Raw genomic sequence first — 12348 nt, 5'->3', positions numbered from 1 at the left:
AGTCATTTAAGAAAAAGTTATTTAATTTCTAAAATGTAAAGTGACTTTTGGTCACCTTATATATATATGTGTATATACAGTAGTGGCCATTGAAATAAAGCCAGCAGCAAATTTTTGGAAAATACACAGTTTACTCTAGCAACAAGGTCTAGCAGGCATATTATCAAATGCAATTTTAACCTTACAATACACTGAATAAAGTTCTAGCTCAAATGATGAATAAAAGTCAGTAATTCACAGGATATCCTTTATTTTTAAGCACAGCATTAATGCGATCAGGCATGCTATGAACAAGTGTTCTACAGTATTCCGGTGTTATTTCTGTTGTCCACACACGCTTCAAAACCTCTTTCAGGTCTTTTTCTGATGTAGGACGATGTGCAGCAACTTTCCTTTTCATAATTTGCCAACAATTTTCAATCACATTTAGATCAGGTGAATTTGATGGCCAATTGGAAAGAAGTTCAATGTTGTTGTCTGAAAACCACTTTTGGACAATCTTTGCGGTGTGACAAGGGGCTGAGAATTGTTGCATAATTGTTGCTCCTGAGATGTTCATGTGGATTTGAAGCTTACTTTCAAGAACCTCCAAGTACTTTTTTGCATTGACCTTTTCCCCTTTATCGAAGATGTGCAGTCCTCACCGACCACTTGCTGTGATGCCACCCCAGATCATGACGCTTGGTGGATGTTTGACAGTTTTGATGGTGTATTTGGGATTGAATCGCTGAGAGGCAGGACGTCTGACATAATTGTAACCAGGGCCTCGTAGCTGCTGAAAGGTACTTTCATCTGTGAACATGACTCTCTTCCACCATTCCCTTGACTTGTCTTTCATCGCAAGGCAAAACTTCAATCGCTGGAGGAGTTGTTGTTTTGTGATTAGAGGTTTCTTCGCTGGTCTGCAAACTACAAATAGCACTTGAATACCCCTGTCACTAGCTAGGCTTGCAACGCGTGCAGAAGAAGTATGCGGACTAGACACAACAATGCTCTTCAAATAACGATCATCACGATGATTTGTTTTTCGTACTCCCTTGCAGTTGGAACGTCGTGAAACACCTCCACATCTTAAAACATTCTCAACGGCACCTCTAGAAATCTTCAGTTTCTTTGCAATATCATGCTAAGAATAACGCTCAGCATTCAATGTTACAATTTGCCCCTTGACAAAATCATTAATATCTGGCTTTTTCCCCATTATCACACTAAAATAAGCAATAACAACATAGTTTTTCAGCAAGAAATCATGAAATTTAATTAAATATTAAGCCAAACACGTGTATAATATGCATAACATAAATAATAATGACGTCATATATAAACAAACCGAACGGCATGACGTTGTTCTTACTTTTTTATACATATTTCATTTTACAGCAAAATCATCAAGTGGCTTTAATTCAATGGCCACTAGTGTATATATATATATATATATATATATATATATATATATATATACACACACACAAATATATTATAATACCAAGTCTATAAGTATGAAATGAGCGTTTTTTTCCAAAAGAAAACAAAATTTTCTAATGGAAAAGTAAAAAATATTTTATTCAAAGTATTTGCCATTGCTTTCTACACATTTTGACCACCTTTCTGGCAATTTGTGGATACCACGCCAATAAAACTGATCGTTTTTTAAGGCAAACCATTCGGAGACCCATTTTTCGACTTCGTAGGAATTGAAGTGTTGCTCATTCAATGCGTGCCCTTTCGATCAATATAAATGGTAGTCGGAAGGAGCCAAGTCTGGTGAATACGGCGGGTGAGGTAACTCTTCCCAGCCAAGTAATGTTATCATTTCCTTGACCGCTTTTGCTGTATGACTCGGAGCATTACCAAATAACAAAATTACCTTTCCATGTCTTCTGGCCCATTCTGGTTTACCCATGATCTTTTGTGTTTGGGATTCTTAAATAAATCCATTTTTCATCACCAGTCACAATTTGATGCAATACTGACTTCCTTTCATGTCATAACAGCAACATTTCTCGTGTGATTTTTCGCTTTTCCGTCTGCCTGTCATTCAATTCATGTGGCACCCATTTCCTGCACTTTTGGATCTTTCCCATAGCTTTTAAACGGTCAGAAATTGCTGGTTGTGAAACATTTAACATTTCTGCCATTTGTTTTTGACTTAAAGTGTCATCTTCATCCAGTATTGCTTGCAATTCTGTGTCTTCAAACTTTTTTGGTGGTCTTCCACATTCTTCATTTCGCACATCAAAATCATTATCTCTGAACCGTTGAAACCATCTTTTGCATGTTGCTTCTGATAGAGCATGATCACTATAAGCTTCAACAAGCATTTGATGCAATTCTGCAGCACTTTTCTTCAAATGAAAACAAAAAATTAGTGCTTTGAGCAAATCATCATTTTCTGGTACAAAATTCGACATTTTAAACACGATTAAAAAATATGATGTTGTTTATACAATGACTTGATGTTTACTAAATATGTTTGACAGATGTCATAGCAACAAAAATAAAAAAAATTAAGGCCCATTCACAACAAATGTTCTCTATCGATACATTTGTAACTCAACACTCACTTCATGCTTATAGACCTGGTATATTCCATATATTAGTATATATGTTACTGTTACCCGCAGTACCAGTATTAGCTAAATGCTAATGTTTATAAAATAATTTAACATTGCAACTCTGAGTTTCATGTGTTACCACAATCTTCAGGCAAGTAGTAAAAAGTTTATTTTGATATGATATGTTTAGTGGACGTTACTGTTTATATTTGTATTTTAGATTGTTACGGGACAAAAATTGTTTAGTAGTTAGGTTAATGTTATTATTAATTTGTTTTTAGTTAGGTAATAGCTGTGAAATAGTTAAATGTTTTAATGGTTGTTTGAAATATTTGTTTATGTGATAATTTTATTAAGCAGCTCCTTAGGTTTTGGATACAATATAATAGCAAATTTCTCATATAAACATATGAACATCTTTTGGAAAGATTTGAGTGAGGAGGTGGGGGGAGGGGGAAGGGAGGGGAGGGGGAGGAAACAGAAATCAGAATAGATCATGTTAATATAGGGATTTCGTTAAAACTGTTTTTCAAATCCCAGACATAGTTTGATAGGGCAGAGGACTTTTTGTATTTAACATTACTGAATGATGATTTGTGGTTATTATATCTGGTTTTCCATTCACCTTTCGTTAATCTAATATAAACTTTGTTATGTTGGTTTTTAGCTGCGATCATGCATTTGTATATAATGTTTGTGGATTTGCACTTACCATTCAGGGGGCATTCTGTTTTATTTCGACAATTGAACCATATGATATTGCATTTACGATTTTTTTGGGATATTTTTTGTTTGATCTGATATTTAAGGGAGCAGTTTTTGTATCCGCTATTTTTTAGTGCTTGTTCATATTCGTTTTTAGATTGGTTAAATATAACTTTTTTTGAGGAATTTTGTTGGCCATTAGGATTACATATTATCAACATGCTTTCATCGCGGTAAAGCCCTATGTCGGTTTTTATAATTATATTAGATATGTTGAGTATGGATATGTTAAGTATGGATACGTTGAGTATGTAGATCCCTACATGTTCACAAATTTCAGTGCCATGTTGTTGAAGTAGAGGAGGGATTTTCGGCTATGTTTTATAATTCTAAGTTGGTTGTCTGATATTGTGGTATGTTGTTTTGCAAAGGAAATGGCTTTCTTAAATATTTGGGTAGCTATAGATGGATAAAATTCATTTATGTCGAATTGGATGAAGAAGCAGTTATTTTTGTCTGCAATGCCGTTAAGCCAATTTATAACTTTGGTGGTGTTTTTCCATTAGTTTACTTTTAGGCTATTTCTTAAGAATGTGTTAGTAATGTTTAAGATTTTTTTTGCTTATTATTCCAATTATGCTTTTTGCTGGGTTAATGAGATTGCAGGCAAGTTTTGATTTGAAGTTTTCTTTATGGTCTTTTATGGTGATAAATGCTGGAGATTTCACTAGGTGTTCTATTCAGTTACTCAAATTTAATTTTAAGGCTATTTGGTTGGCTTCTAGGTTGACTGATTTTTCTAAACTATCGGGTGCTTTTTTGGTTTTTGTAACATTTTTGTTCATCAGTTTATTGTGACTTTCAGCAGTCATTTTATATATATATATACATAATTGGTTTTATCAGCAAATACATGAATTTTTTTGCTGATTACGATTTTGGGAATAACTTTTTTTATTTTTTTCCATTTTCTACTAATTTGATATTATAATTCATTTTCTGTTGTGGGTATGTTTTTAAGAGAATAATCAAACTGGATAGAGTACTCAACTGACAACTATAAGGAGTGTAATATGTAAATGTACCTTACATGTATATATAAAGAAAATATCTTTATATTATCATGTTTAATAATAATATAATTACTACTACTACTAATAATATATATGTTACTGTCACCCACAGTACCAGGAATTAGCTAAATGCTATAAATCTGTTAACACAATCTTCAGGCAAGTAGTAAAAATTTATTTTTGCCAACAAAACTTTTGTTGAAATAATATTGTTATTATTATTTTTTTTTTATATATATATTATATATGTAACAAAAATATATATATATATATATATATATATATATATATATTATATATATATATATATATATACACACACATAAGTTGTACTTCTATATGTATACATATACATATACTTACGCCATATACTTACATATGTATGTGTTTGTGTGTGTATGTATATATATATATATATATATCAACTTGTTTCTCCGCGCAGCAGCCTTGTTCGTCAAGGTTTGTGTTTCGGAGTTATAGAGTTGAGAGAGGGTTATAACCACAATTAAGTAGCCTCCTCGTCTGTAGTGGCTTTCTCGGCCTTGGGGAGGTGAATTAACAAAAAAATATATATATATATATATACATATATATATATATACATATATATATATACATATATATATATATATATATATATATATATATATATATATATATATATATATAACTGGTCTCCTCGACTGTAGTGGCCTTTTTCGGCCTTGGGGCGGTGAATAATTAAAATATATATATATTTAGTTTTTTCAAAATTTCTTTTTTGCACAAGATCTAAAGAATAAAACAATTAAGAAATAAGACTTTTTCTACTTAATAATAAAAACCATAACCACTTTTTAACAAATAAAACAACATGATAAACAAATGATAAAAATAACATGATAACATGATATATTGGAAAAAGAAAAGGAATCTAAAAATTAGAAAAGATAAATATTTTTACTTAAAATTTATTGACAAAAAAAATTATGTGAAAAAATGCTAAAGACTTTTAAAAAAATTTTAACAAAATGTTTCTCAGCAATAATACAAAAAGTACTTATTTTTATTACAAACAAATACCATTTTTTAAATCTCTATGAAAATACGCTTCTTTTGAGACCCAGGTTGACATACTTTTGAATAACTTTTTTTTCGACAATATTAGGGACTTTACCTTAAATACTAAAGTTTTGAACCCAAATATCTTTACAACTTGACGTGATGGTGAAAAATGGTTTGCATATTTGAAATCAGCATATTTAATTTGTTTTAAAAAACCACCTATTTAACAAGATATGCACAATAAAATTTTATTTTTTTATCAGTGTTGTTAGATAAACAACATTTTTAAAGATTATTTGTTAAATGGTTACAAAGATTTGTTTGTTTTTATTTTATTTGTTGAACGCTTACTGAAAAAATATTGTTCAACATATAAAAGTTTTACAAAGATTTGTTAAACAACTATATTTGTTCCCGCCTATTCCTTGTACTAATAAAATAATCGTTCAGCAAATAAGCGATACTCGTTAAAAAAACTATAAACTATAACTGTTAAAGACGTTAAAATTTAGTTATTATATTGGTCACTCGCTAAGATATACATTTTGTTTGTTGTGTGGGGTTCACTATTAACAATACTCTATTAACAAAAATCTGTCTTCTCATGATGTACTGATGTTTTCTAGCAAAAATACGTTTAACTATTTTGATATACTTTTTTGAAAATCTCCTTTCAAAAATGGTGCACTTATTTGATGAAAGTTTCGAAAACTTATTTTACTTTTAACAAAGTTATTACACTTTCATAGTTCCTATGGCAACCTGACTTTATAAAATAAATCAAAATATCTTCAAAAATCAAAATAAAATAAAAGAACTATTTTTATTCAAGGTAATAACGCCAGAAATTAACAATAAGTTAAAAAAATTTTAAAAACATAGCCTGACATTTTTATATTCCTAATTTCCAGAATGAAAAGAACTTTGGTTTAAAAAACTAAGAAATCATTGATTTTGTTTACTTTTAGAAAAAAATCACCTCCAGTGACCCTTGATTACTTGCTGTGTCACACATATCACTAAAAAAATTTTTTCTAAAAGATAATCAAGTTATTATTGAAACAATACTTTGTCTTCCGCAAAAAAAAAAAAAAAAAATTAGTTCGTTATTTTTTCAATTTTATTAACTCAAACCTTTGAACCATAAAAATTCAAACTTAATTAGTATTGTCAAAATATTAAATTTTACTATATTTTGTTTTTATTCAAAAATCAATTAAAACCACTACGATTTTAGGACTTTAAACTAGGAAAATTCAATGAAAAACGCAGCATTTGAGCATGCTCATATTACACAAAATTGGCATTTTTAAATAAAGTTAAAACTAAATGTTTCTATGCATTGTTTTTCAAACAAATATGGAACAGATTTCTAGCTAACATATATTTCTTTATGAAAAGTTAAATTTCATTATTTTAACACCAAAATTTCTCGCCTCAGATTTATTAATGCAAAATGATATTATTTTAATAATGCAAAAAATTTAATAGTGTTTTAATTAGATGATAGCTGCTAATTTCTGATTTCTGTTATCACCACATAAAGTTAATTAAAAAAATACAAAGCAACTTTAATTTCACTGCTTACATCTATGAAATCTTTAAGTATGGTCATATCACCAAGGTGCTCATATTACCCTAATCTACTCTCTCTCTCTCTCTCTCTCTCTCTCTCTCTCTCTCTCTCTCTCTCTCTCTCTCTCTCTCTCTCTCTCTCTCTCTCTCTCTCTCTATATATATATATATATATATATATATATATATATATATATACACACACACACACACACATTAGACATTTAGACATATACATACATATTGACAACAAAAAGCAAACAGACATTTATAAATTGACTGTAAAACATTGCATCATTTTTAACCTGAATATTCAAAAGCCAAGACTCTAGATGTGAAATTCCAAATGACTTGTCTGTGAGACGACATACTAGCAAATAAATAGCACGTTGAGACAAAAAGCATTGATGAGTTGCATAGTATTCGCTCTGTATTTTTAAATAAATTAAAAAAATTCAAAATAATATATGGTAATCATCATTCACATAACATATCAATGATTATCATCATGATCATCAAATATTATTAATAAATATATATCATAATTAAACATGATCATTTTGATCATAATGATCAAAATTAGAACCATAGTTGCATAAATACCTGGCCACCAAAATCCCAAGTACTAAACTTAATAGGCTTTTTTCCATATTCCCAATCACAAACATCTACACCAACAGTGCTCAAACAAGACTTTGCTTTATTCCCACCTATTAAAAGACATTCAACTTACTTGAAGTGTAAACTAGAAAGGTTTGTTAAATATGTGCAGTTAGAACAAAGTGCAAGTTTTGTATAGATACAATAAAGTGAAAGTTGTATAAAGTTAAAATAAAGAGCAAGCTTTATGTAGTTAAAGATAAAGCATATTTTAAACTTTAGTAAACTTTAAAAATTAGTTATTAATCGTTATAAATTGAAATAAAAATAAAATAACAAAAAACTTAATAACTTTATAAAAAAAAAACAAAAAAAAAACAAAGCCTTTATTGTGCGAATCTTTCTCCATTATTCGCTCAGTAAAATGAGATTTATGATCTGCATGTTGATAGTTTCCACTTCCTTTCTTTCTTAAGGACATAAGCAGAGTTGTTTTCCCTATTCCGTGAACACCTACAAGCATCAACTTAATATTTGGAAACGGAAGTGCCCTAAAAAGATTCAATAAAAATTGATTCTATAAATAATACTATTTTTTCAAAACAAAATTCCTTAGAACTGTTTATGCATTATTTTATATTTAATTATATTTGCATTATTTTATTATTAAATTTAATTTAAAGACATTAAATAATCCAACCATTTTTTCTTCTGCACTATAATTATCAAAAAAACAACAAAACAAAAACCAACAGTTCAACATTAAAAACATACTTATCATGTAATGACTTCAAATGACGTATCAATGGTTTTATCTTTTTTCGTTCATAATCATCTGTAATGTTTTTAGGAAGTTGTTTTAAAGACCCATTATCAACTTGTAATGCATAAATATCCGAACAAAGTCCTAACTCAGATGGGAGAGAGATAATCTGATTCTGATTTGCAACTAGTGACTCCATTTTTTTCAATTTTCCAATTCCATTAGGCAAACTGGTAAGTCTATTACTAGAAATATCTAAATTTTTAAGGTTTTTACAAAAAACATCAGTCTGCGAGTGAGCATGTGGATCCATAGACAAAGTATTCAAAACAAACAAATTGATATTTTCAAGACAGTTTTGTGAAAGATCAAGATTGCATAATTCATTTAGCTGTCTATGCCTTCGATGCTGACAAAAAAAGCTTTCATTTGGAAGAGATACACGTTTATTTACCTGTCTTTTTACAAAAGCATAGCATCCAAGATTTTCTGGTTCTGCTAAATTAAATGTTTTCATGGTGTTTCCCTTCAGCTCCAAATAGCTCAAATGTTCAGGAAACAAATAAACACAGTTAACTATAGCTATTTTATTATGGCTCAAGATTAACTTTGTTAAATTAGGTGCAAGACATGCAAGTCCTTTAGGAATTTCTGTCAATTTGTTATTTGACAAACTTAATTTGTTCAAACCAGTTTTTTTAAGAATATCTGCTTCATCCTCATCAGAATCATCAGATTCTCCTTCCCATGTAGGTCTTTTATTGAATAGAAATTCTTTAGAAGTTGCAAATGCATTTTTCTTAATACGTTCATCAATATCCTTTAACTTTTCTTTATTTCTAAAAAAAGAAATGTAATGTAGAAAAATAATGTAAAAAATAATTAATAAAAAAGATTAAAAAAAGCAGAAACTTAAATATCATCTAAAAATTTAAACTTTTAGTTAATTTCTTTTTTTTAATTAAAAATAATTTTATTCAACAGTTCAGCATCTGCTTAATCCAACACATATAACAACTTTTTATTATTAAGTTATTGGCTATTATTTGATTTTATTTAATACTATAATATACTATAATATATTATTGTTAGCATAATATATATGCATTCAACCATACAAAAACCATAACTTTTTTTTTTATTGTATGTTTTAAAATGTCATAAAATGTTTTAAATTAAGTTTTTATTACTTTAACATTAACTAAAAACACTTTCATTCAGTTTCTATTATGTATATACAATTAAACAATCTAAGTTGAGTTATATAAATGTGAAAATTAAAAACCAGATTGCAAACAAAATTGTGCTTTTTAAGTGAAATATATCTATATCTAAATATATATATATATATATATATATATATATATATCTAAATATATATATATATATATATATATATATATATATATATATATATATATGTATGTATATATATATACAACCCGTAGATAATGTCTGAAAGTTTTTTCCATATTTTGTTGACAAAAAGTAAAAATTAAAATGCAAGACCAGAATTTTTTTTTTCTATTAATTGATAGACTGCCTGCCCCAACCAAACCCTCAGTCGATGTAGCAACACTCCCTTGCGGGTCAGGCTAAAAGATAGTAGATGTAGCAGCACTCCCTTGCGGGTCAGGCTATTTGTCAGTCGATGTAGCAGCACTCCCTTGCGAGTCAGGCTATTTGTCAGTCGATATAGCAGCACTCCCTTGCAAGTCAGGCTATAAGATAGTCGATGTAGCAACACTCCGCGCATGATTTACAGTAAAAAAAAATAAAAATAAAAACATTTTATTAAAAAAATTAAAAATAAAAACATTTTATTAAAAAAAATAAAAATAAAAACATTGTTTATATTGTTAAAAACATTCAGAATGTTTTTAAAACATTCTGGTCAATTAAATTTGCGTTTTTGTGGTTTTTATAAAAATCGATTTATTTGTAATTAAATTAATGGTTTTTACCTTCGTCCAACACGCAAATGTTGGACGAAAGTCAAAAGTAATTAAAAGTGACGTATGTGTTGGCGTAAGAATCACTTTTTTCCTTCCGCTCTTCCCAAAGACAACAAACTATAGATCTATATATATATATATATATATATATATATATATATATATATATATATATATATATATATTTGCCCATCCCATTTTGACCCTCATGAAGTTTTAATATGGGGAGTGTCATAAAATATTCTCAAGGTATTGTTTTCTTAATAAAATTTTTTAATTTTTTAGTTTGGTTGACTATTTATACTCGCGCCACTATGCCACTAATATTTTTACATTTTTTGAGTTTTTAAGAGCAAACAATTTCAAACGATCAGCGTGAATAGAAATTCACAAATCATTAACTATATACTTACATCATTTCAAATAATGGAAGGTTGTTTATCTATACTGATTGTACGCATTTATGTTACTATTATTTTTGTTAACTGGTGGTAAAAACGCACAAATTTGTTATGAAATTAAAAAAAGGTGATTGACTATTTTTTTAGTAAAATATCTTTGTACTTTTCTGACTGCGTTAATTAACTTAGTGCACGACTGTAACCAGGCCAAAGAGCAACTGTTTAAAATAGGTCTTATGTGGGTAGCGAAGACTTTTAAAAGAATACATAAGTAACATCTTTTAAAACACTTGTCTCGCATTTAGATAAATGAAAATGTTGTATAATAGGGGAAATTATTTTAATTTAGAAAATTTTTATTTTAACATCTTCACATTCTAACAAGGCAGGCTTTTTGAGCTATTAATTGTAATAACAAATTAACAAAACTAAACACTAATGAGAGTTACCTCAAATTTTGATCATTATATAGCAACCAATTTATTCCAAAAACCAATATGAAGAGTAGAAAGTACAAAACTATATAGGAGTTTTAAAGTTTTAATGGTATTTATAATGGTTATTATGCACTGTGAACCACAGTGACCACCAGGTTTGAAGTCTTCCAACACCCTTTTTTTGTTGTTGTTGTTATTAAGAAATAAAACAGTAGTTAAATTAAGTAAGGGTATCGAGAACCTCCATAGAAATGGGTAAAATATAAATTTTACACATTTTAACTTAAGATTAAAAGGGGAGGGGCGGTACCTAGGTGATATTATTGAAGTTCATATACTTTACATAATTTTTGGAAGAAAAAAAATTTATCACATGCCTTAACCTAATAGTTGTGTATACTTATATTATCAATCCTTTAAAAAGTGTTTGAACATATATTCTCCAACAGATAACATAGCAAAAAAATTAGGTAAAAAACAATAACAACAAAATATAAGAAATGTATTTAATGTGAACAAATATCTAGACTAAGCTTTAGAATACATAAATGGTATTATATTTTATCGATATTTATTCAACAGTATCTAACATGTTATTAAAATACTTTAAAAGCAACACTTTTTGACATTATTTTGGGTCAACAATATATTAACTTAAATTATAAACATGTTAACTATTTATTAAATGCTGAAAATTCGACAACACTTGACTTCAATTGTTTAGCATAATCAGAGTGGTTTTGTTGTCTCTTATACTTAATACATGTTTTTTTATACTCATGATGAACAGATTCACCTGTTTGTTCTGAGTAAATTTCAAGTCCACAATCAGTATTGGTACATTTTAGAAATGGTATAATATGGTTAATTGCAATACGAACTTTCCATGTTATATTTAAAGAAATATTTTCAAAGTAATGATTAATATATTCCATTAAATTAGCATAAGTTGTCTTAAATTCCATATCACCATAATTTTTTCTTCAAAGGTAGCTTGTTTTACTGCTTTATACTTTCTTAAACATTCAATAACTGGAAACAAATCAAGTTTTCATTTATCTGCAATATCACGAGCAAGAGCATCTAACTTATCTAAAAGTCGGTTGGCATTATTGCCATCAAACCCAATGCCATAGTAACCTCTAAAAAATATACAATTTGAATTTAACCATTGTTCAAAGCCAGGCCATAGTTTTGATAAAAGCTTTCCAAAAGTTGTAACTATTCCAGTTAATGTATG

General features: G+C 28.5%; 1 protein-coding gene across 1 annotated transcript in view; it reads right to left on the bottom strand.

The window, feature by feature from the left end:
* The window catches only part of LOC101240745 (leucine-rich repeat serine/threonine-protein kinase 1), a 228046-nt gene that overhangs the window by 123936 nt on the left and 91762 nt on the right, over nucleotides 1-12348 (bottom strand). Inside the window, exons 10-13 of the mRNA XM_065792720.1 lie at nucleotides 8327-9154; nucleotides 7937-8103; nucleotides 7556-7662; nucleotides 7258-7380 (exon numbers count right to left, since the gene is read on the bottom strand). Of these exons, the coding sequence (XP_065648792.1) occupies nucleotides 7258-7380; nucleotides 7556-7662; nucleotides 7937-8103; nucleotides 8327-9154 (1225 nt within the window). The remainder of the gene's footprint in view (nucleotides 1-7257; nucleotides 7381-7555; nucleotides 7663-7936; nucleotides 8104-8326; nucleotides 9155-12348) is intronic.

The sequence above is a fragment of the Hydra vulgaris genome, chromosome 03, assembly GCF_038396675.1.
Source record: "Hydra vulgaris chromosome 03, alternate assembly HydraT2T_AEP".
NCBI lineage: Eukaryota > Metazoa > Cnidaria > Hydrozoa > Anthoathecata > Hydridae > Hydra > Hydra vulgaris.
Note: the sequence above shows the minus strand (reverse complement) of the source record. Positions and strands in the feature narration are given on the sequence as shown.